At 44.3% G+C, this 20,967-nt stretch overlaps 1 protein-coding gene across 1 annotated transcript in view; it reads right to left on the minus strand.

Annotated features, from left to right (window-relative positions):
- SLC7A10 (solute carrier family 7 member 10) overlaps positions 1-20,967 on the minus strand; it is a 44,918-nt gene that overhangs the window by 14,626 nt on the left and 9,325 nt on the right. The window contains 1 exon segment of the mRNA XM_075509876.1: positions 2,783-2,987. Coding sequence (XP_075365991.1) covers positions 2,783-2,987 — 205 coding nt within the window.

Raw genomic sequence — 20,967 nt, forward strand, 5'->3', positions numbered from 1 at the left:
TTTCTGGCCAGACCAGAGCCCAGGGCAACAGGAGCCCTCCCTCGCCTCTTCCTTCTCCCCTGGCCGGAGCTGCGGGGCAGTGTCCCTTCTGCAGGGTCATCTCCAGCTGAGTTTTGCCATCGCCACTGCTTTCAGCAGCATTTCACACACTGCCCTTTAGCTGTACTTGGACTCGGAGGAGGGCTGCTGCTCTGCAGCCGGAGCTTCTGCCAGCTCAGGAGATGCCCCTGTCCTGCCTCCCTCTTTTATTCCATTCACCTTCTTACATTACACCTAGCAGTGTTATGATTTTTTTATTATTATTTACACAATCAACTATCAATACTGCCAGGCACAGAAGCTGGGGTGCATAGTACTCCAATGGTTGTTACGATCAAATAGTACTTCTTCTGTTTCTTATACCTATACAGGAAAACATAATAAACAGGAAAGATTTTGGGGGGCAGGGACAAGACAACAGAAGAGAAGAGGAAATGTCATGGTCTGGGTGGGTATGGCACGTGCTCCTATAATAAACATCTTTGTTTCAATAGACCAAACCATCCAGATTTGCCATCAGGGAAATCCTTTGGCAGATGCACTAAAGCTTTGTGTGCTGAATTTGATGGTCTTTGCTGTAGAAGGATTAAATCAGAAGAGAAAATCGAACTTTTGGAGAAGCAGTGGTTTTTTTCCTTGGGGGAAGCACAGTGCAGGCTCCCAAAGGGCCCCTTTGAGCTCGGAGCTCCACGCGTGAGTGCCAGCAGGGGAATGGGTGCGTCCGAAGTGGAAAATTGAAGGTGCTTGTGAAAGTTCCCCAAAGCTGCAGGCTTTAGGTGGTGGCTCAGCAAAGTGCAGTAGGGTGCAATCCCAGCCTGGCTTTACTGGAAAATGACTTTTTACACCAAAACCTACCTGGAGGCTTCTTGCCTAAGGCAATCCCTTGTCACACTTATGACATGGTTTATTTTCTTGGGAGAAAAGGTAAAATCTCTTTGCAAAGCAAGAACAGGAGCATTGCTTCCTTTCAGGTAACAAGGTTGTGCTTTTTTGATATCGCTTGTGCACTGCAAGCCTGGACACCAAGTGAGCTGCTGCAGCAGAGAGCTCCCTGCTTTGGGAGGCGAGAGCATTGCTCTGTCCCCAGGTAAATGCTGGGTAGTGATCAGTCAACGGGTGTGTGGTTTGTCACAGCAATTGCATAGCCTGGTGCTTTTTGGTACCACGGAAATTCTCTGAATGCGGCACAGAGGGTGAGCTGAGGAACAGCTAAAGCCAGGTTTAGTGGTTCTTCATTTCTAATTACTTTCTTTTTCTCCCCTGGAAAGCATAGTCCTTTTGGTTTTGTGAAGCTCTGGTGGTTTCTGGCCTCCCTCACAGCGACATTCCCGGGACAGCGCTTGTGACTGCTTGTGCAGTTTTATGCTCTGTCATATTCATGGTCCTTGCTTGCAGATCCCGTTCCGGGGAGCGATGGGGGAAGCTGCTAACTGCCTGCCGCAGCGGCCTGGGGGAGCGGGGCCTTTGCCCGGCAGCTCCTGCCCCCCCTGAGAGAACAAACCTCAGTGAAGGCAAGCTGAGATTTTGGCTAACCAAGCCACTGTTGTTGTTACCTCAGTCCGTGCTGCGATGCCAGTGTAATTTTCTATGCAAAGTGGGACAACGTTCAGAGGAGCGATTCCTCCCACTGAAGAAACGTGGACTTTCATGAGAACTAGTATAAGGCAACGGCTTACGTCTGACAAGCATCAGGAAACTCCCTTGTCACCTAGCACGTTTTCAGATGCTGGCTGTGCCCAGCGCCCGGGTGGCACTGAGCCGAGCAAGCGGGCAGCCCACGGGACGGGGTGACAGCCTGCCGGTGTTACGCCTGTGCTGATTTACTCTAGCTCAGCAGCCAGCTCAACTCTTACGAGCTTGTTTTCCATCTCAAATGAGAAGGCATATTGTTTTCTTTTTTTTTCTTCTTCTTTCTCTTTCTGGTTTGCAGTTATGATGCTTATTTTCCACAAATAAAACACCAACATGTGGCACGGCCTCTTTACTTGCAAATGAGCAAGCTGGCCAGAAAGTTTTGGTGCTTCTCTAGTGAGCTGTGAGTGCAAGCTATCAGTTTCGTTTTTCTTGGAGACACAATAAAATGTACAGTCAAATATAAATTATGACCTCTTCTCACTTGTCCCTTCCTCCCTTAGCCACACTACTCTGTTCATGGTATTTTCAAAGATAAAGCATTCCCTGAGTTAGTATTTCCTCCTCTTTGAATTTACAACACTTATTTTGTACACTTGCAGTAAGTGAGGCAGCGCTGCAACTGGGCACCTGCACCTCGGATGCTTCTGTGGGCAAATCGCCTTCTCCAGCAATTTTCTGTATTCTACTGTAGGGAGGTCTCACAATGTAATGCCATGGAAATATTTGCTGCCTTCTGCACTGGTAGTTAAAGTAGGGCTTTGGTTTATGGTAAGTAGCTCCAGCCTGGCTTCCCTGATGCATGAAGCTCCTCAATACAAGGTACTGATCATATATGGCTGGCACGCAGGAATGTTACTTGGACACAGCATCATTTACAGCCCTGTTCTCTCCTTTCATGGACTTTATTGAGTCAGAGAGGGATGTGAAAGCATCCGTAGCTCTGCGTAGGGGCAATTTGGTATTTCTAATGAGAGCAGAAAGAATGACTTTGCAAAAGCATTTTATTGACAAACGTTCCCTGTCTCTTCCAAGTCAGATATCTTTTCCACACTTAATATACTTAGTATAAACGTGTTTTCAAATTACTTTATAGAGATAGGGTACTTACCCAGCTAACCCACCAAAAATCTCTGTGACGTAGGAATAATCCCCTCCTGATTTGGGGATAGTGACTCCCAGTTCGGCATAACATAGCGAGCCAAGGGCAGCCACCCCGCCGCCAAGTACCCAAATAATGAGAGCGAGTCCCACCGAGCCGGTGTGCTCCAAAACTCCTTTTGGAGAAATAAAGATCCCAGAACCAATGATATTACCTGGAAAGGACAAAAGGTTTGCAGTGAGGTAAAAGAAAGCGAGAAATGCACTTTTATTTTCTTTTTTTATTAAAAAAAAAAAAAAAAAGGGCAAACAAACCCACAGCTCTCACCCAACCAAACAAGAGCCGCCCACCAAATCCTCTCTTCTGCATTTTGCTTGGTTGTATTTTATCTGATTACGCCCTGGGGAAAGCGTTGCCATTTATCAGCAATCAAGGACGGTAAGCGCGTGCTCAGCTCTGCTGAAGCATGGTAAGACTCGGGTGAGCATCTGTGTTTGCAACTAGTGGTTTTGTGGCACAAACTCAGACAGCTGCTGTCACCTGCCATGCCCAAGTATTTTATCGAAAGGAGTTAGAAGTGTCTTTGTACTGAAGATTTTCATCTCCTGAGGGGAATCTAAACAAGATAAGGCCCATCTTCGGAGGGGTGGGACGTCAAGAAACCCTCTGTAGCATTATCTATAATGTAGGGGCCAAGAGGTGCTCTTGCCACCAGGGCAGGTTTAAGATTGTGCTTGAAAAGTCATCTCAAAGTCTCAAATATTAGAAATTAATTAACATTTTATATTTGCAATACCTGTGCTGCTTAGTCATTGCCCATAGATTTTAAAGGGATATTGTGGGGTGACTGAAATATTGGACAATGTGGACTTTGTCCTGCCAAATTTGTTTAATTAGTGTGTGAGCCGAGGTAGTGCTGGGTGTAGAAGGGGAGTGCTGGATATCACAGAAGCTCTTTGCTCGCGTGGGGCAGGGCATGGTTGTCCTCCCAGACCAGCGGGAAATGCTCTGCAAGAGGTGCTTCATAGCTGCTCACGGTCTGGAAGGAGAGATTTTTTTTTTTTTGTCAGTCTTGGGACTTTTTGAGCGATAGCTGTACAGCACTCTTTTCCCAAAAGGATGTGAAGACCCTGCTGTTGTAGGACTCTGCTGAGGGCTTTCTTTTATTATGAGTTAGTATTAAAATCCTCACTGACAGAGTTGAGTTTCAGCCTATACTGTTGAACAGAATTTTTTATCAGTGTAGACATGAAAATAAAATACAGGATACCGGTCATTAATGAGGTATTGTCATCTAAACCCGCTTCTGGGCAGCCTTTGAACCAATGCGTCATCAAATCTAAGCTCTCTTCCTCCCCTCTGCTTTATAAATGCTTTTCAGCTTGCAATGCATAGCAAGTTCCCTAAACACATCTAGTTATGCCAAATTTTGCTGCATTTGGCTTCAATTCTGCCCTCGCATTTCTTAAAGCAGCTTCTAGAACTGCAGCTCATCCAGCTGGTCTGCCCTGGTTGTGCCTGTACTTAGCTGTGTGTTTGCAGCATGCGTGTTGAAGCCAGATACTCTATCTGTGCTTTGAAATGAAATTAAGGTAGAAAATAGACAACTCCGGCAACCGATAAGCAGGTGCCCGCTTCCCAGGAAGAGCAGGAGGGTGGAAGGCCGCGGGGGCAGCCCTGCCGCTGCCAAATCCCTGCCAGATTGCCCAGAGGGTTTCAGGCTTCTTGGAGCAATGGGCTGCTTCTGGCGCGAGGGCCTCACCACAGGTGAAGCTATTCTCTGAGTATTAAAGCGTTAGTATAGCACTGCAATGGCAAACCAGAGAATCTGACTAAATACAATAATATGTAATGCGATAAAAGAGACATTCTTGGGATGGGGTGGTGGGACGTGTGCTGTGCCTTTCCTGTTTGCTGGCATGTCAGCTTGTGAAAGGGCAGTGCTGCATATGAGGGCTGTGTTGGTGTAAAAGCTGGCTTTTCAATGTACAGTTGAACCACGTTGCGAAGTGCCCCCAGGCAGCTCAATCTGCGGTGCGGCAGCTTCAAGTAAGGCTGGCCAAGCACAGCAGTAAGGAAATAGCAGTACAGATTAAAGAAACTGATGCAGACCCCCCACAAGTTGTGAAATCGGTTTAAAAAGGCATGGCATTGAAAAAATTTTTTTCAACATTTAATTTTAATCTGTAAGCTTTGCAGCTGGCCATGTTCCCCTGTGTAAGAGTCCTTCCACGGGCACAGGCAGGCCAGAGTAATTTTCTTTGTAGATGAAAGTTGAGAGCCACAGCTGCCATTTTAGAAAATACACTGATTAGCACCAAAATTTTGATAATGCCTTTAAAGCAACATTGTTAAATCTTACATCATCCCGGAAAGCCATGTCAAAAGAAAAAAAGATTTGTTAGTGTGTTGTTAAAGGGCTCAGCAAGCGACTTCTGTAGAAGAGGAGCTTACTCTAGAGAGGAGCTGAACGAGAGAAGATAAGTCTGCAAATGTACAGACAACATTTGTAAGGAATACATTTTTGTGTGCATGGGCTGCTTTCTTTAATGTCCGTGATGCACAGATAAGATTAAGCCAGAAATAACTGGCTTAAATGGTGATGGAGGAGATTGAGGGTAAAGCTTAGAAAAATCTTGGCAGTGTTGAGATCTTTAGCCACGGAGGGAATCCCTGGGGAAGACCGAGGCATCTCCCACCTGAGACCTCCTGCTGCAGGTGGGATAGACATCCTCCGGGATGAGAAGCACTTTCTATGCATTTAAAGAAAAAAAAAATCAGATCAGGGATGTAGATGTTATCAAAACTAGATCATACTAGAATAACAGTAAAATTAAATATAGCTGTCCCTTAGCTGAACTAGCACCGGGAGCCCTAACCACTGCTACGGCATTAATCACGGCAGCTTGTGCTGAAGGAATGGGTTTTGATGTGGATGAGTCGCACGATATTATTCATAGTGCTAATAGATTTGTTCTGGGTCTTCCCTACTGGGAAGCTACACGGCTGGAGTGGAGTGGTGAAATCTTTCAAGAAGATAGATGAGGAGTTAATGTATTGCTAAAGCATACATAATACTTGGTAAAATTTATGAGGCTTTTTGGTCATAGTTTCTCCTGCTGGCTGAAGCGTTGCAACATATTTAAAACAAACAAGCTTTTCTGGAAGACTGGTTGTGCCCTGTTCAGGGACTGTAACAAATCTTGAATTTAAGCTGAAAAAGAAATACCTGCCTTAGGAGTTAAATACTGTCTTGACAAAGTCTGGCGCTGCTGCGTGCTGCAGTTGTAACAGTTATACTTGTGCATATGGAGGAAGGCCTTAAGTTATAGAGACGCTTAAAAATGATCCTCTACCTGCCAGCATAGATACCTGTGTGTATCTATTTTTCACAGATCAATGCACCTGAAAATACAGCAATTTTGGGAGGAGCCAGTGGTATTTTGGGGATCATACTGAATTTAGGACATACTGCTTTTCACCACAACAGATCTGTAGGTTTTAATTGCCTCTGGGATGGGACAGCACTCGTTCCTGTTCTGGCAACCCCAGTACTGAACAAACAGGAATCGCCCAAAGACAGAATAACTCATTTATGAGTCCCCTGGCTCCTCTCACACCGTCTCCTCCTGCTCAGTGCTTTCTTTTACCTTAGCTCAGGTTTGCTGCTATTTTTGCCAACAAACAGCAGATGCAAATACCCATCCTTCAGCAAGCTCTCGGTGAGAGCTTCCACCCCCACACTCTGTCACCTTTTCATTGTGTCAGTACATGGAGAAAGGATAGAATCCAAACGCAGCGTGGCATCCCCCAAAGTGATAACGGACAAGAAATCTAGCAAATCTTCAAGCGGATGTGCAACATTACAGCACGGTGTCTCTGCAGACCTGTGCTGCGTGGGGCTGATGGGGTGACCCCCGAGCGCTGCTATGGCTTACACACTGGCGAGGGGGTGAGAGCTGACTGCGTGCCTGGCTTTCTGTACCTGTGCAACCGCTTCAGTGTGATGGGCAGACCTGCTGGTGGGCTGGGAAGGGTGGGGAAATGGGGAGATAAGTGTCGGCAGCGCCGTGGGAAGCAGTGTGATCAGGCCATGCTGTGATGAACCCAGGAAGAGAGAGACGAGTCCCGGTAAGGTGTAACCGCAGAGATAAGGTGGTGGCAGTCGTCTGGCGTGGCAGTAATAAAGTGCAGTCTCAATGCATAGATAGAAAGTCTACGGTGTGTTTTTTTAAATGCTTGCATTTGGCTTTGTCACAGCCCTGAATCTCTCCGTGCATTGAGTTTCCACTGCTAGGAAAGGGCATTGCTCGTCCCCGGCTGCCTGGGCGCTGGGCAGCGAGGGGCATTGGCAGCACGGCTGTTACTCAAGCCCAAATTGCTGTGGGGAGGAGGCATCCATGGCACAGCGTGGCTTAGAGCGGTGCCCTCCTGTTAGGGCAAGAATGCCAAAGCAGTCCTCGTGTGCAAGTCTGTACTGAGCTGGAAATAGCTAGTACTTTTTTTTTGTTTAAGGATGATGCTTTCTGGGTGCAGCTACTTGAAGTAGCAGGACAAGAAGGAACAGGCAGCCTTCTGGATGGTCCTTTCATACCTTTCATTCACAGGGTTTTTTTTGTTAAATTAAGTAGTTAATCATATTTTTAAAAAATCTAATGTCCTTCATGAATGAATATATGATAAGGCAAAATTCTCTTCCAAGCTCATGATGGATTTCCTATTATTTTGCTCTTGCAACATGTGCAAAAGCCGTATCAGCAGAAGTGGAAGTGCTACGCCCCTTCCGAAAACAAAATGTTCTTATGGAAACCTGCCATGAATGTGGTAAATGTGCCTGGGAAGTACCTTCGCTTCACTTGGCGTAGCACATGTTTAAAAATAGATACGGTGGAGATGCTGAAACGCTTCAAGAAAATGAGATGTCAGAAACTGTCTGATGAGAAGCAGAGTATTCAGGAGGTCTTGCATTCCTTAGCAGAAGTTCTTAGGCCAGAAGACTTAGCAGTAAGACAGATGCTTTACCTACAAATAGGTATTTCAAAGCAAGCCTCGGTCATCAGGAACTGGAGGGAATTTGGTGAGCAACTCTGGGGCAAGAAAGAAATTGGCTGTGCAGTTCAGGGAGACTCTTGTTACTGTGCTCACCATGTCAGGGATAATTTGTTTCAGCTTTACTAGTGCTGGTACTCCTGATACTGCATTTACTTTTTCTTCTAAGATGTAAATAGATGGAAAAAATTAATTCCTTCATGTAAAACAGCCACTTTCTCTGCTTATTCATGGACTCTACGAGAGTTTCTTGCTGCAAAACTACCTCTTTGAACTGAAAGGAAACTAATGCTTGAATTGCGTATATGTTCATGCCATGGATATATCTTATAAATATAATACAGAATAGGCTGTCTAGAACTATATATATATGAATTCTTGTTGGTAATAACACAGCCTTAACCCTGCCTGGGAGGTATGAGCCAGTTACTGGAAGCTGTGTGACCAATCCCAACAAATCCGTACTAAGCAATCACAGTAAACAGCACCTCATCTAAAAACGCTAAATTATGAGCTTCCCATGTGGGCGATGTTCTCACCACCTCCAGATCAAGCCTAAGGAGGGACTGATGTATTCACACAGCACAACTGCTTGGGCAAGGTACATCCGTACTCGTGTTGTGGTGCCGTGAGCCCCAAGCCCACTGTAGATGCTCAATGCGTTACGCCCGCCACAAAAGCGGAGGATGGAGAGAGAGATGGAGCCATGTGAAATGCGGCAGGTGAAGTGTGCCAAGGGGGGGAGAGTGGGATGATGAGCCCGAGTTTGTCTCTGTCTGCTGGCCCAAGCCCGCTCCCTTGGCATGTGAAAATGTCCCCGCTAATAATAAAGAAAAAAAAATGATACTCACTTGCTCAGCTCTCTCATATTCCTAACGTTAAACAAGGATCAGTTTTCTGCAGGACAGAATCTGTCCTCAGTCCAGCACTGTATAAGCACCCACCAATGAACCTTGAAAAGACATCCTGCAAAAATACTGACCTCTGGAACGAAATCCTCTTTCTGCTCTAGTCAGTCGAGAGTTTGTAAAAGAGGTATTTGAGAGCCTTGAACTTGACAAATTGTGTGAATTTATTTTTTTGCTTATTCACAGTAACAATGGTCTGTGATGGGGATGGGGAGAAAGGTAGACCTCACAGCTATGCCTGCTTGATGTTAAAGAAAAGCATTTTTGTTCTTAACTTAGAGAAACTGGCCCATAAAATTGCTCAGGAGCTGCTCATTGGTGTGAAAAGATGACCCTGGCAGGACTGCCAGAGCCAGCGAGACCTTGGGTGATCTGCTCCCACGCTGCTAGTTACACACATTCACTAAGACCCTGGGGTGCTCTCGCTCAGCCGCGCAGCACTGCTGGATGTGTTACTTGACTGGAGAGGTGACAAGACACAGCCATTTCCTCCCTTTTTTTTTCCCCCCTCTGCCCCCCCCGCCCCCCCCCCCCCCCCCCATTTTTCTAGGGTATGAAAATGACTCTGAACATGGTCCAAAAATAAAAAATCATGACACTGGATAAGATCTTAGAAGTGGTGTATTCCAGGCTATTTTACTTGCCTTCTGTGTTTTGTAATTTTTTTTTAAGGCTTCATGGTTCCGATTTTGACAATTTTCTAAAACAACTCATGAAGGTTAGGAACGTCATTTTTAAACAAAAGCCGAGGTTCTCATGGAATAATACCACTTCAAGAGTTATTGTGAAAGGGGAAAAAAAGGCAACATATACCTAGATATAAGAGATGACAAAATACTGTGCTGTATATGGGAAAGAGTGCATATTGTGGCAACTGACTATGGTGAGACAATAGGATGCAGATAATAAAACAAAAAATCTTATGATATTGGAATTTATGCTTTTTAAATTTTTTTAACAGTGAGCAAATCTTTTCTCAGCTGCACTTTGTATGCGGCGCTGTAACCTGCTGCTGGGGGGTTTTATCTGAGAATGGAGCTCAGCCCGTCTTCTGTGAGCCGCACCCACAGCCCAAATGGCCAGGGCGGCTGCGACCCAATGCACTTGCTGGTGCCGCAGAGCCTGCTGGAAGTCGGACTAACCCAAACCAGCTGTTGTGGCATGGCAGTGAACCGGTGTGAAGCGAGTTCAGTCTGTCCAGCCACGCTCCATCTCCACTGACTTGGTGGAAGTGGGCCCCACACCAGATTTTTGCCAAGCAGAAAGCCAAACCCCCTGTCCTTTCAAATTTCCACTCCTTCCTCTCATCACGTTTGGGATCTTTTGTGCTTGTAACTTTGACTTTGAGACCTGGCCCTGGGATGGGTTTCCCAGACCAGTCGCTTACACGTGCAGCATGTGGTTTTGCTTGTAGGTCAGCTCCTTGTGCAGAGCTAAACCATTTGAGAACCGTGGTACTGACTTGAAAATTAGGGCATCGGGCTTTACTGAAAAATCCAGCGTTTTCAGTTCGCCTCTGGCTTTTGAACTATGAGAGTGCATTTGGGGTCAGGTTTTGATGTTTTTCAATGTAACTATGGCAGTTGAAACTCAACCTTTAAACAAAAGCTGAATTTTCATTAAAACATTTCAAGAACTGCACTTTGAAGGAAAAGACTAAATATCACCACGCTTGTGAGAAAATAAAGGGACCTGGTAATACTTCGTATATCCACTTAGCATGCAAAGTCTTTAGGGCATCTTTAGTTATCTGCAGCACACAATCCATGTGGACTGTAAAAATGGATCTTGCAGCCTGTTGAAAGTATTCAGCAGTTCTTTAAGAATGGCTTTACTGATTGTATTTAGAGACCGTATTTCTGATAAAACTAAGCAATTTCCTGTGTGGTTAGCAAAAAGAAACATCACTCATGCCTTTTTACTGCTTGTGCATTTCATTAAAGATCTATGTTACCCGTCTGAAATTCTGAATGGGTCTGTAACAAGGACTAGAAATTTGTCTAAGCAGCTCTTTCCCCCACAAAGTGAAGTATTAACAACAAAGCAATTCTGCGCCTTTTTTTGTGGCTGCAGTCAGTGACTAGTTGGTGACTAGTTGTTCAGTGAAGGATTACAGTGGGCAACTCCTGAAAAACTGTGTGTGGTTCATGAGCATAAGTCCTGCCAGACTCCTGCTTTCCTCGAGTGCTGTTTATGGTCCTCAGGAGACGGTACTCCAAAGCCCAAGGCAGGTCACCCAGCACTCGTGGCACGTTGCAGGTAACGCCGTGGGGAGGGTGCGATGCTCGAAGGCAGCCTCTGGCAGGTAGTGCTGGCAGAGGGAAAGCCCGTGTTACTCGGGTGTCCTGCTTCCGTCAGCGTCATTGCAGAGGTGCGGCCCATGTTTATTGAACCAGAGCAGCACTTAGGAAGACAACGGTCAAACACGTAGTCGGCTTCATCAAGGATTATATCCCCAACTGTATATTGGGTGTTTCATTGCTACAGTTGTAACAGATGGTCTGGGTATCTCGGCTATGAAGGGCAAGTCCAGCATCCTTTCTCAGTGCCAATGTGGGGAATGTAAGCCATTATTTGTCTTTTTATTATGAAGCTGTAGCAAATGAGATATTTTTTAATTTTTATTTTTTTTTAAATGAAATGTTTGAGACCAGCCTGGTTTCAGTTACAGCTTTGTTTTGATATATTGGTATACTGTATCCTCAACAGTAGACTGAGACGGTTTTCACTGATAGCTGTGAATAGAAGAGTAATGAAAAGTCTACCCATCCTCTCAGGAATCCCACATCTAAGTAGACATTGTTCAGCCTAACAGGATGACAGTCTGTGTCATTGCTTAAAATAGCTCTCCTAAACAAGTGCTGAAGCTTTGCATCCTGCCTGGGAGTTAATAAATAAATATATCTTATTTGAGTATGAAATACTGTAAAGATTTGAGATTACTGTTTAACAACAACAACAAAAAATCTAGTCAAAACGAATTGTGCTTTACAAATTGTTTAAATCCAAATTAAATGAGGTGGATTATATCAATACTGATGATGATGATGTAACTCATCGTGGATATTTATTTATACATTTATTTAGCAGAAAACTGCTAAACTAAGCAGCCTCCAGTCCAGCTAATTGCCAGTTACAGACTGACTCTCAGAAGTTAAGTGCTCCTAATTGAGGACATTAGTGACTGGTTCTGATTGTCACTGCCTGTTTGTGAACTCAGGGCATGACACACCTACAAAACCAGCCAAGAAGTAACATGCGTAGCTCATAAGTTTGGTGCTAATTGGGAATCTCGTGGCAGAACAGGCAGTCTCACTGGCTCTATTTATTTCCAGTAAATAATAAATAAACTTGCTGCTCTCTGCCCTGGCTGACCTCAGGCTCTGCCCTGACCCACGCGCTGGCAGTGCCGGGAGCGTGATGGCTGCCGTGCACCAAAGCTGTGCCTTGTCGCTTAAGGGGATGGACGGGCACGAGGGGCTGCTCGGCCTTTGCCCTGCTCCTCTCCAGCTTATTAACAGAAGTGTAGGATTTAATACAAGAGATTATACGTGCCTGTGTGTGTCCCCTTAAAATACAAAGGGTAAGTGAAGTTCTGAAACAACAAAGCATTCAGGCCTAAAAAATTACTAGGATATAGGGACTCTGCTGAATTAAAACCAGCAAACACTCCAAGTGCGTTTTCTTAACCTCTAGGCAAGCATGAATTTAGGCTATGTGGCAGTGTTCTAGATATTTCATGTAATGGCCTTGAACTTCTTTGCTTTTAAATAGCATTCAGAAAACTCTTAATGAAGAATGGATGAAGAATAAAAGAATCTATAGAGCTTGGCATTAACATAATAGCCATTTAACTTCGTATGCGAGTAAGAAATGTAACTACTATACCAGTGGAAAATGAATTATGGCTCCTCTGCTAATACGATTGTAAAAGAAAAACTGAAAAATGGCTATAAAAATAACAGTGATAATTTAATGTCTACAGGGATTGGTATTCAACAAAATTAAATGATCTTAAAATCTGACTTCAGTTCAAATATTTATGTTAAAATTCCTAGCAAGTAAGAACATGACCAGTCATGATAAACTATAATTCCAGCATTCCAAGTGGATTTTACTGGTTTAAGAATTTATAATCTGATTATGCTACACCCAGCTTTAAAGATTTTAAAAATTAGGCTACGGAAAATACTGACAAAAGCACTTTCTGTAACTTGACATAGATTTATAAAGAAGATATTTGCCTACTGAGCACTAAAATGCAGGTGTAGTCCATGAGGACCTGAAGGACCAGGTTTTTCTAACGGTGAAGGCGTGGTTAGAACAGAGACCTGAGTAAAGGGAAGTCAGTATTTCAGGCCCAGCTTCACTAATGTAACTCATGCGGTCTTACAGAGGGTGCGATAGTCTGCTGTAGTCCTAGGGTTAGATTTTGCCATTGCATAAGATACTACGGAGATTTGTTAATCATTTTAACATTTGTATATTGAAATGTAGTATCTCTATTTTAAAATGAGCCACAGCATCCTCACAGGGATGCCTGCCATTTATCGTATTGCCTTTTACCGACTAGAACATTTAATCAGCCAGGCTCAGTTTCCTGCAAAACTGTTTCACTGACGAAAAGCAAGCAAACAAAAATCCTTTAACGAGTGTAAAACCCCAAAGAAACCGACGCCCGCCTTTCCCACCCCTCCCCTTTTCTCCGGAAACCAGGGCGCAGGGCTGCGGGGTGCAGGAAGGGGCGGTCCCCGCCCCGCCCCGCCCCGCCCCGCCCCGCCCCGCCCCGCCCCGCCCCGCCCCGCCCCGCCCCGCCCCGCCCCGCCCCGCCCCGCGGTCAGCCACCGCCCGCCAGCCGCCCCTGCCCCCTGCGGGCCGCGCCGGGCTCCGCACCGACACAGCCCGGGCCGGTCCCCGCGGCTGGACGGAGCTCGCAAATGGCAGGAAAAAGGCGGAATCAAGCAGTGCCATCAGTTGGGAAACATGAGGGACTGGAAAGCGTCTTTCATCTGGATAGCTCGGGGAGCTGCAGCGTGGATGGAATATCATCCTTAACCTGCACTTCAGGGAACCTCATCGTGTCTGGCACGTTTTTGGTTTGCTGTTTTCCCCAGTGTTACTTCAAACAACCTGTTTGCAAGATGACTGCGTGCCTCTTTCCCTTCAGAGAGAAGAACCTCTCTTTTCTTGTCTTTGCCACTTTAAAAAACGTAAGACTGATTAAATTGCAAAGAGAACTGATGAGCAGAGACAGCAAGTGGATACTGCTTGTACGTGAAGCCTGCACTGTGGTGATTTTGGGGGTGTTAGGAAGCTCTGTTGCAATTAGATGAAAAATTCACCATCTAGAGAAGAGAAATCAAACTTATGAGAGCTGCTAACCTTAGTCTTCCCGGGACCTTTAATATATCTGGGGCCATTTGAAAAGTTCTTTAAAAGTAGTAAGCTGCACATTTGGCTTTGGCTTAAGGTGTATAAGCTGTTTAATAACAACTAATAGTTTGGAATGACTTTCCACCAGCAGTGGAAAGCAGCCTTGGAGAAAAGCACTACTTGCAAAAGCTGCAAGGTGCGTTTATGGGACTGCAGGACTTCGCTGTTCAGCTGAAGCCTGCTGCTTACCATACGAGGCTGACCATGCTCAGACTGGTAGTAGCCCAACCTCTGCCAAGGTACCCAGCAGCTTACAAACAGAAAGATGTGGCAGTTTAAAACTTCTGCCTTCCTGAAAGGGTTTAGCTGTTTTATCTCCTCTTTGTAAAATTAGTGATAATTTGTCAATTGCTTTTCTTCTACGGAAGGCAGCTAACCAAGAGAAACTTCATCAAGAAAGCTTTTAAGCCTCTGTTTTGATAACATGATTGTCACAAAATAATCTACTGCTTGAATAACATTCAAAGATTACATTGGCAGTAGGAAGGCACATCTTTACTGTAAATGACCTCACTGCAAAAGATGTGATGTGCGATATTATCACTATAGTACTTAAAGAGTCAAATGCAAATGCTCCCTTAACTGAAAACAGCACTGGAAGCTCTGATCCCATTCTCTGGCTTGCAAGCATCATGCTCCTCTGAGTACGTATGTGGGCGTACGCTAGGTATGATAGATTAATTTACAAATCTGCATGTTCAAAATTGCAGGGCCCAGTTTAGCAACTGGAAGGAGATATGGTTGTTCCCATCACTCCCCGCCCCCCACCTGTGTGATGCCTCCTTGCACTGGAGACCAAACATTTAGATGACGTGCAGAGGAGAGACCTGCACTAAGGTAGATAAATGGTGAGGAGATGCCGGGGATCAGGCCTCTTAAGAGCATGTGAAATAATAAAGGAGAAGACAGATGTCTGCTAGTGCATGGTTTTATTCTGTTTTATTTGAGTAACGCTGCTGCAATGTGTTTATATCAAAGGAGAAGTTAAAGCCTGTATGATAGGATTTTTGTTGTTGTTCTAAATTGGGAACTCCTTTTATTCTGCTAATCCTTTCAGCGGCTGCAGGCTCTGTCTGCTCTTTTCAGGCACACAGTCCACTGCTTTATTTCCTGCTCCTCTGTTCTGACTCTTGTACTTGGTCTGATTTCTCCACTTCCTTAACTTCTGACTTGTTCTCCTCTTCTCTTGCCAGTGTTGGGATATGTGGGCTGCATTTCATTACCACAGAGAGCAAACCTCAGCCTCCTGTGCCCTTCTCTACACGCTGCAACGATAAGCAGAAATATTGGGAAAAGTCTTCTCCTAGGGACTAGGTGGTATTTTCCTTGGGATATTCTCGAAGGAGTAACACTGAGTGAGTTCTAGCACGCTGCCGCACTGAAAGCAGCCTATGCAGTAGTAGGGCTGTGTGTCCGGGTGGGGATTACTACCAGCCACCTTTGCTGAGCTTTATATTGTACCTTCCTTTCCTGCCTTCTTCCCTGGCACCAGGGACCTTGAGCAGGGTTTATGGCAGGGCAGTACTGCCAGGTGAAGATGAGGGGCCCCAACAGAGAGCTGCAGAGCAGTCCTTTTTGGTGGGTCCCGCTGCATCACCACTGGCAGCAGCGCAGGGGGCTGTGGGGAACAGGGGCCAAACTACCCCCTGGACTGTGGGGCTTCAGCACCTAAAGGAGCTGCTGTGACCCTTGAAGCCAAGCACTCCTGTGGCGTTAGAGAAGGCTTCAACCCTTCCACTAGTTTCCAAAGAGAAACTGAATGCTAAACCTACATTGAGGCTGTAAGAGGGATGTAGATGAAACCCCTCTAATGTTCCTAAAATCCCTGGGTTGCCCTGATAAGAAAGTGCAGCACTGCACACTCATCTCTATAAATAGTGTAGCTTTATGCTGTATTAGCCCTTGTTATCCATCCGACATCTGTTTTCTGTGCTCTCTGGACCTCAATATCCTCCTGACTTGGAGTTTTACCTGCAAACGGCAGAAATGTCATTAAATCCCCCAATGTAGAAATGGGCAGTTCCTAATGCCCTGCCCTGCATGCATGCTGGAGGAGGTGGGGGTCTTCTCTAGGACACCGTGTGACTGACTACTACCAGATAAATCCTGATTTTAAGGAAAGCAACTGATAGTGGAGCAAGGTCCCCCCATAGCGGCTTAAGAAGCAGATGCCAGCCCATGCAGCTGATTTAATGTTTGTCCCTTGGCTGAGAAATCCCGCAAGTGACAGCTGCGCTCTGGGATGGCTCTCACAGTGCCCTCTGCACCTGCAATGTTTTTCAGTATTTATCAAGAAGAAAAGCAATTACAAAATGCTGCTCTAAAGCTCCCCAACTTAGCTTTAATAACAGCCAAAGGGTTCAGCTGTGTTTGGGGAGTGCTGTGGGTCAGACAAGGACAGTATGACAGATACAGCTTTTTGCCAGCCCAGAGTCTTCAGCCCTACTCATGCCAATGGCAGGGACCCTCAGACCATTTTTTAAGCATAATTTGTTTCATGGAAAATGCTGTGGGTTGTTGTCTTTTTTTTTTTTCTTCTCCCCCTAGCTCTATTCTTCTTGCTCATTGTGACTGAGCATGGTAAACAGATTACTCAAACAATCTGGAAAATTTATCAGCAACTGCTGCCCAGTGGGAAAGCCTCTTCCTGTCCATTCCTGAAAGCTGTGAGTCCTCATGGAAGTATCACCATTTGCCTTATTAGAAAGATGCAACAAAATGGCTGTATGAAATTTCAAAAGTCACACAGTACTCTAATACAAGTTCACAGAAGGATCTTTTTTGTTAGATGAGTGTAGGCTCTAGTGGAAGAAACCAGCCTGGAAGCTGGCACCATCTCCCTGACCCCCACCCTGCTCCCCAGCCACTGCAGCACCTCCCTGCTTACCTCGCACAGTATTGCTCTGCAGCTTTTTGCTGGGAAAAATGTTCCTCCTTTAATATGCATACGTTCAGCAAAGTGAATGCTGCGAATTCAAATTTTATCTCTGCATGCATTGGGGCCCTTTCAACCCTCAGCTATGGCTACCAAGAACCCACACGTGAGCTGTGTTTGCCCCAGGGCTCCACAGCAGCAAAGGGACACAGGGGGACTCACGGGGCAGCATTAGGAATGACCAGGTCTGGAGAAAAGACACAGCTTGAACTGATTTGCCGAACTGTAAATAAGGCAAAACTTAATTCCCACTCTTGCCCCTGGTTTTCTCTCAAATTATCGGGTTTTATGCATCCTGCTCTGACGCCACAAAGATGAGCCCAGCAAAAGTATGCTCAGACTCAGGCCAGTTGGTCAAGTTTTTTGACCATGCTTATGTAGCTTCTGCAAACCTGTGACAACATTATAACCTGGGATCCATTAAGAAGAGCATCTCTAAACCAGACCTCACTTGATCCTCAGTCTCTGAAGGGGTATCACGAGAATTTAAGCATGTTAAACTTTAAGGTAAAGCTGTCTTCAATATTGTCCTGAACAGTAAAGGAGTTAAATAATGACAGCACCTTCCTGAATTGAAATTCTAGGCAATATATATTTAAACCAAAGCAATATGAAAATAGCAGTAACAAGCCATCCAAACACACCACCTGTTGTGTTATAGCTCAGGTTACGTTATTGGGAAGAAAGATTGATTAAGAATCTCCTATAAGCTCTACTGCCGCTGCCTGGGATCTTACACAAACCTTATTTTGGATGCAGATGTAAACAAGACATGAGCTCTTTAGCAAAGCTTGCTGCTCTTGCAGGTTTCACAGCTCCTTGATCGGAAATCATTCAGGCTCTCAAGTTTACATTCTTCTGGTTGTAAATCTGTGTTAGCAAATCTGGTGTAGTTAGTTTTACCTCTGTCAGCATGGTGTCGTTACATCTCTACATGGCTTTGTCTCTGTTTTAGCAAAGAATACACAGATATGCTTATGTTTCACCATGGTCAATGAACTGAGGTGGAATTTAAAAGCAAAAAAGGGTATTTATGTTTCCTGGGGTGTGCACAACTATTGCACAATGATATTTGATTTAAAGCTCACACCTAATTTTAAGTGCACTTTAATAACTATCTAACCCGAGTTTAAATGAGATTTACAAATACTTATCAGATTAGTGTACGCTTCTACAGGAATCACTTACAATGCCATGTTGCTGTCCTCATGTATTTAGAAATTGGTGCTGACTTGAATCTTGACTTTATTTATTTTTAAATCTTTTATTTATTTTTAAAGAATACATTTAGATTATTTTACCAACAAGAACTAGAAACTTCTTTATTTCCAAAAGAAATGTCAGCTTTTCTTGAAGCTGTTAAATATCTATGATCTGGGAAAGACGTGTTGTAATATGATCTCAAGAGTTAGCAATATTACTATGTAACTTTCTTTTGTGCATATGAATCCTGTATTAGCAAATACCACAACTATCTGTTGAAATTAATTATCTTCAGAATTAGTAGACTTCATGTTGCTCACTGATGTCTTTATGTTTCAAGTTTGTCTAAGCAGTTGACCAGCTGTATAAAAAATCTCATCCAAAAAATGTCACTCCTTCCTTCCGGATGGAAAAACCTGTTTACAGAATGTTTTGAGTACACAGAAATATGGAATTAAATTACCTAATCCTGCAAAACACAGATTAACACAGACCTGAACACCCCTGCCATTGCAACGTATAGGACCCTGGTTACAATACACTTTCTGTTCTAGTTCTGCCACGGATCAGAGATGTTTGACTTGTTTTAGGTAACTAGGAAAGAAGAAAAACAAGACAATAGACCTCTGCTTGAAATAGGCTCTTTATAAATGTCACTTCACAGAAGTTTTGTCATTGGTTTGGGTTTTTTTCAGTTCTGGTGCTTTTGAGCAGCTAAATCTCAGCCGAGAAGTCCTTGACTATCTCAGAAGGCCACAAAGGGAAACATAGGGATTTCAATAGATGGTATTTTCAGAGACCTGTCTTCAGGGAGGTCCTGCAAGTTGGTGGCTGAAAGTGACTTTGCTCCTCTTGGCCTTTGCGTTCTGCTTTCCCTGTCTCTGAAATCAAGTTGACGACCCTTACCCGCTGCAAAGGACAGCTGGGCTGCCTGAGCAGCTCCTGTGCCCTGACCATGTTTGGCCAATGACAAGTGTTTTTATTATTAGATTTGTGGTAAAAGGAGTGTGCGAGACTGGCCCCCTATAACTTTAATTAATGAGAACAGATTATACTTGTCCCCATCGCTCTCCACTGTGCTGTGCAACCTGAACACAGTATGGCCCATTCACACCCAGCTTCCCTCCGGTATGACTGCCAGCCTCACTCTGTTATGTGGGTAATAACAGACTAATATGCTTCGTACCTAGCTGCCTTAATTTAATTTAGGGCCTGATCCTATGAGGCAGTGAAGTCCTCGGCTCTTGTTGACTTCAGTAGGATTTGAGAGACTTGGGACCTGTTAAGAAAAGGGTCTTTAATCTTCCGTTGGAAGCCTGAGCGCGCAAAGGGGAGCTATTCCTTCTGTACGCACTCGTAATACGTACAGGATTTGGGTACCTTTTGTAATAGTCCGCTTAAACCTTAATGCGTTGCTAGGGAACTGGCCGTGTCCACAACCAACAAACATGTAGACGTTGTGTCCTACTGGTCTCTGGCAGAGTTTACCGTAAGAAATGGCTTTATTGCAACAAGATCTACTAGCAGTAGTACAAAAAAGTAGTTCGTCAGCTTCTTTTTAATTACAAATATTTTAATTCTATTATACAAATAGAAATCCCTTCCAAGCTGAAGGCTAGGCATGTGAGGACACCACCCAGAATCAAATACTTCTTTCCCTTATTCTTTAAAATATTGATTCAGCATTTTTTAATATACTTCAGTTTAAGTACAGTGTTTGGAAGCTTAACAAGGTTGGATACTTTCTGCTCTCTTGTACTAACTAATGCTATTACTATTTTCAAGACAGTTATAAAAAAAGCTGATTATTTATGTTTCCTAAATGTATGGCTTTTCAAGTTTTCAGACTGCATTTAAGAGCATCAGAAATGATGAAACTTTTGTGTTTATGGAGTCCTAGAATGCCATTTCTGAAATGGTTTCATCTCCCTTTCATGGACATCAGAACTGTCTGCATTGTTTTAAATTAGTGATAAAACAAGGCTTGAAATCCCAACTACCAAAGAAATAAGTCTGCTATCAAAACAGGACAAAATCTGAGCAGAGAAAAAAAAAAGTCATGGGGAAATGGAAATTAAATATAGTCTGAGATGATCTCCCTAAAAACAAGCAAGCAAACTCTGTTCTATTAAGCTCTCAGGAGAGCTGCTAAAGAATTTGGAAATAATCCGAGAAGGAACTCAACCCCTCGTTTTCATTATTCTCAGTCCATTCCTTGCAACTTCCTAAGAAAAACTGATCCCTTGGGTGTTTTGTACAAAAGGATGAATTTTTACGATATAAAAGCACACAGCTTAAAGCTGTAAGTCCTCATATTCCTTGGCAGTCATTATCTTCAGGTTTATGGAGAAGCACCTATTGATCCTTTCCAAGGCATGGATTGGCAGGGAGGCAAGGAACACTTTTCTGGATTCATCAACCTTCCTCGTGGGGCCCGAGCAGGAGCAATCTCACAGCGCAATATGGGACTATTAAAAACCCATCATATATGACATGTGCTAATAGTTTTTTCTCCTTGTCTCACTGTGGTTGCACAATGTAACAGCAAAAAGATGGAAGACGCTTAGGAACTACAAGAGACTAGCTGACTAATGATGCTTTTTCTTGTCAGACCTGTAGCTTATTATGTCATGCACGTGTATTCAAGTGGAATGACCTTTTTGCAA

The sequence above is a fragment of the Mycteria americana genome, chromosome 8 (assembly GCF_035582795.1).
Source record: "Mycteria americana isolate JAX WOST 10 ecotype Jacksonville Zoo and Gardens chromosome 8, USCA_MyAme_1.0, whole genome shotgun sequence".
In the NCBI taxonomy this organism is placed as follows: Eukaryota; Metazoa; Chordata; class Aves; order Ciconiiformes; family Ciconiidae; genus Mycteria; species Mycteria americana.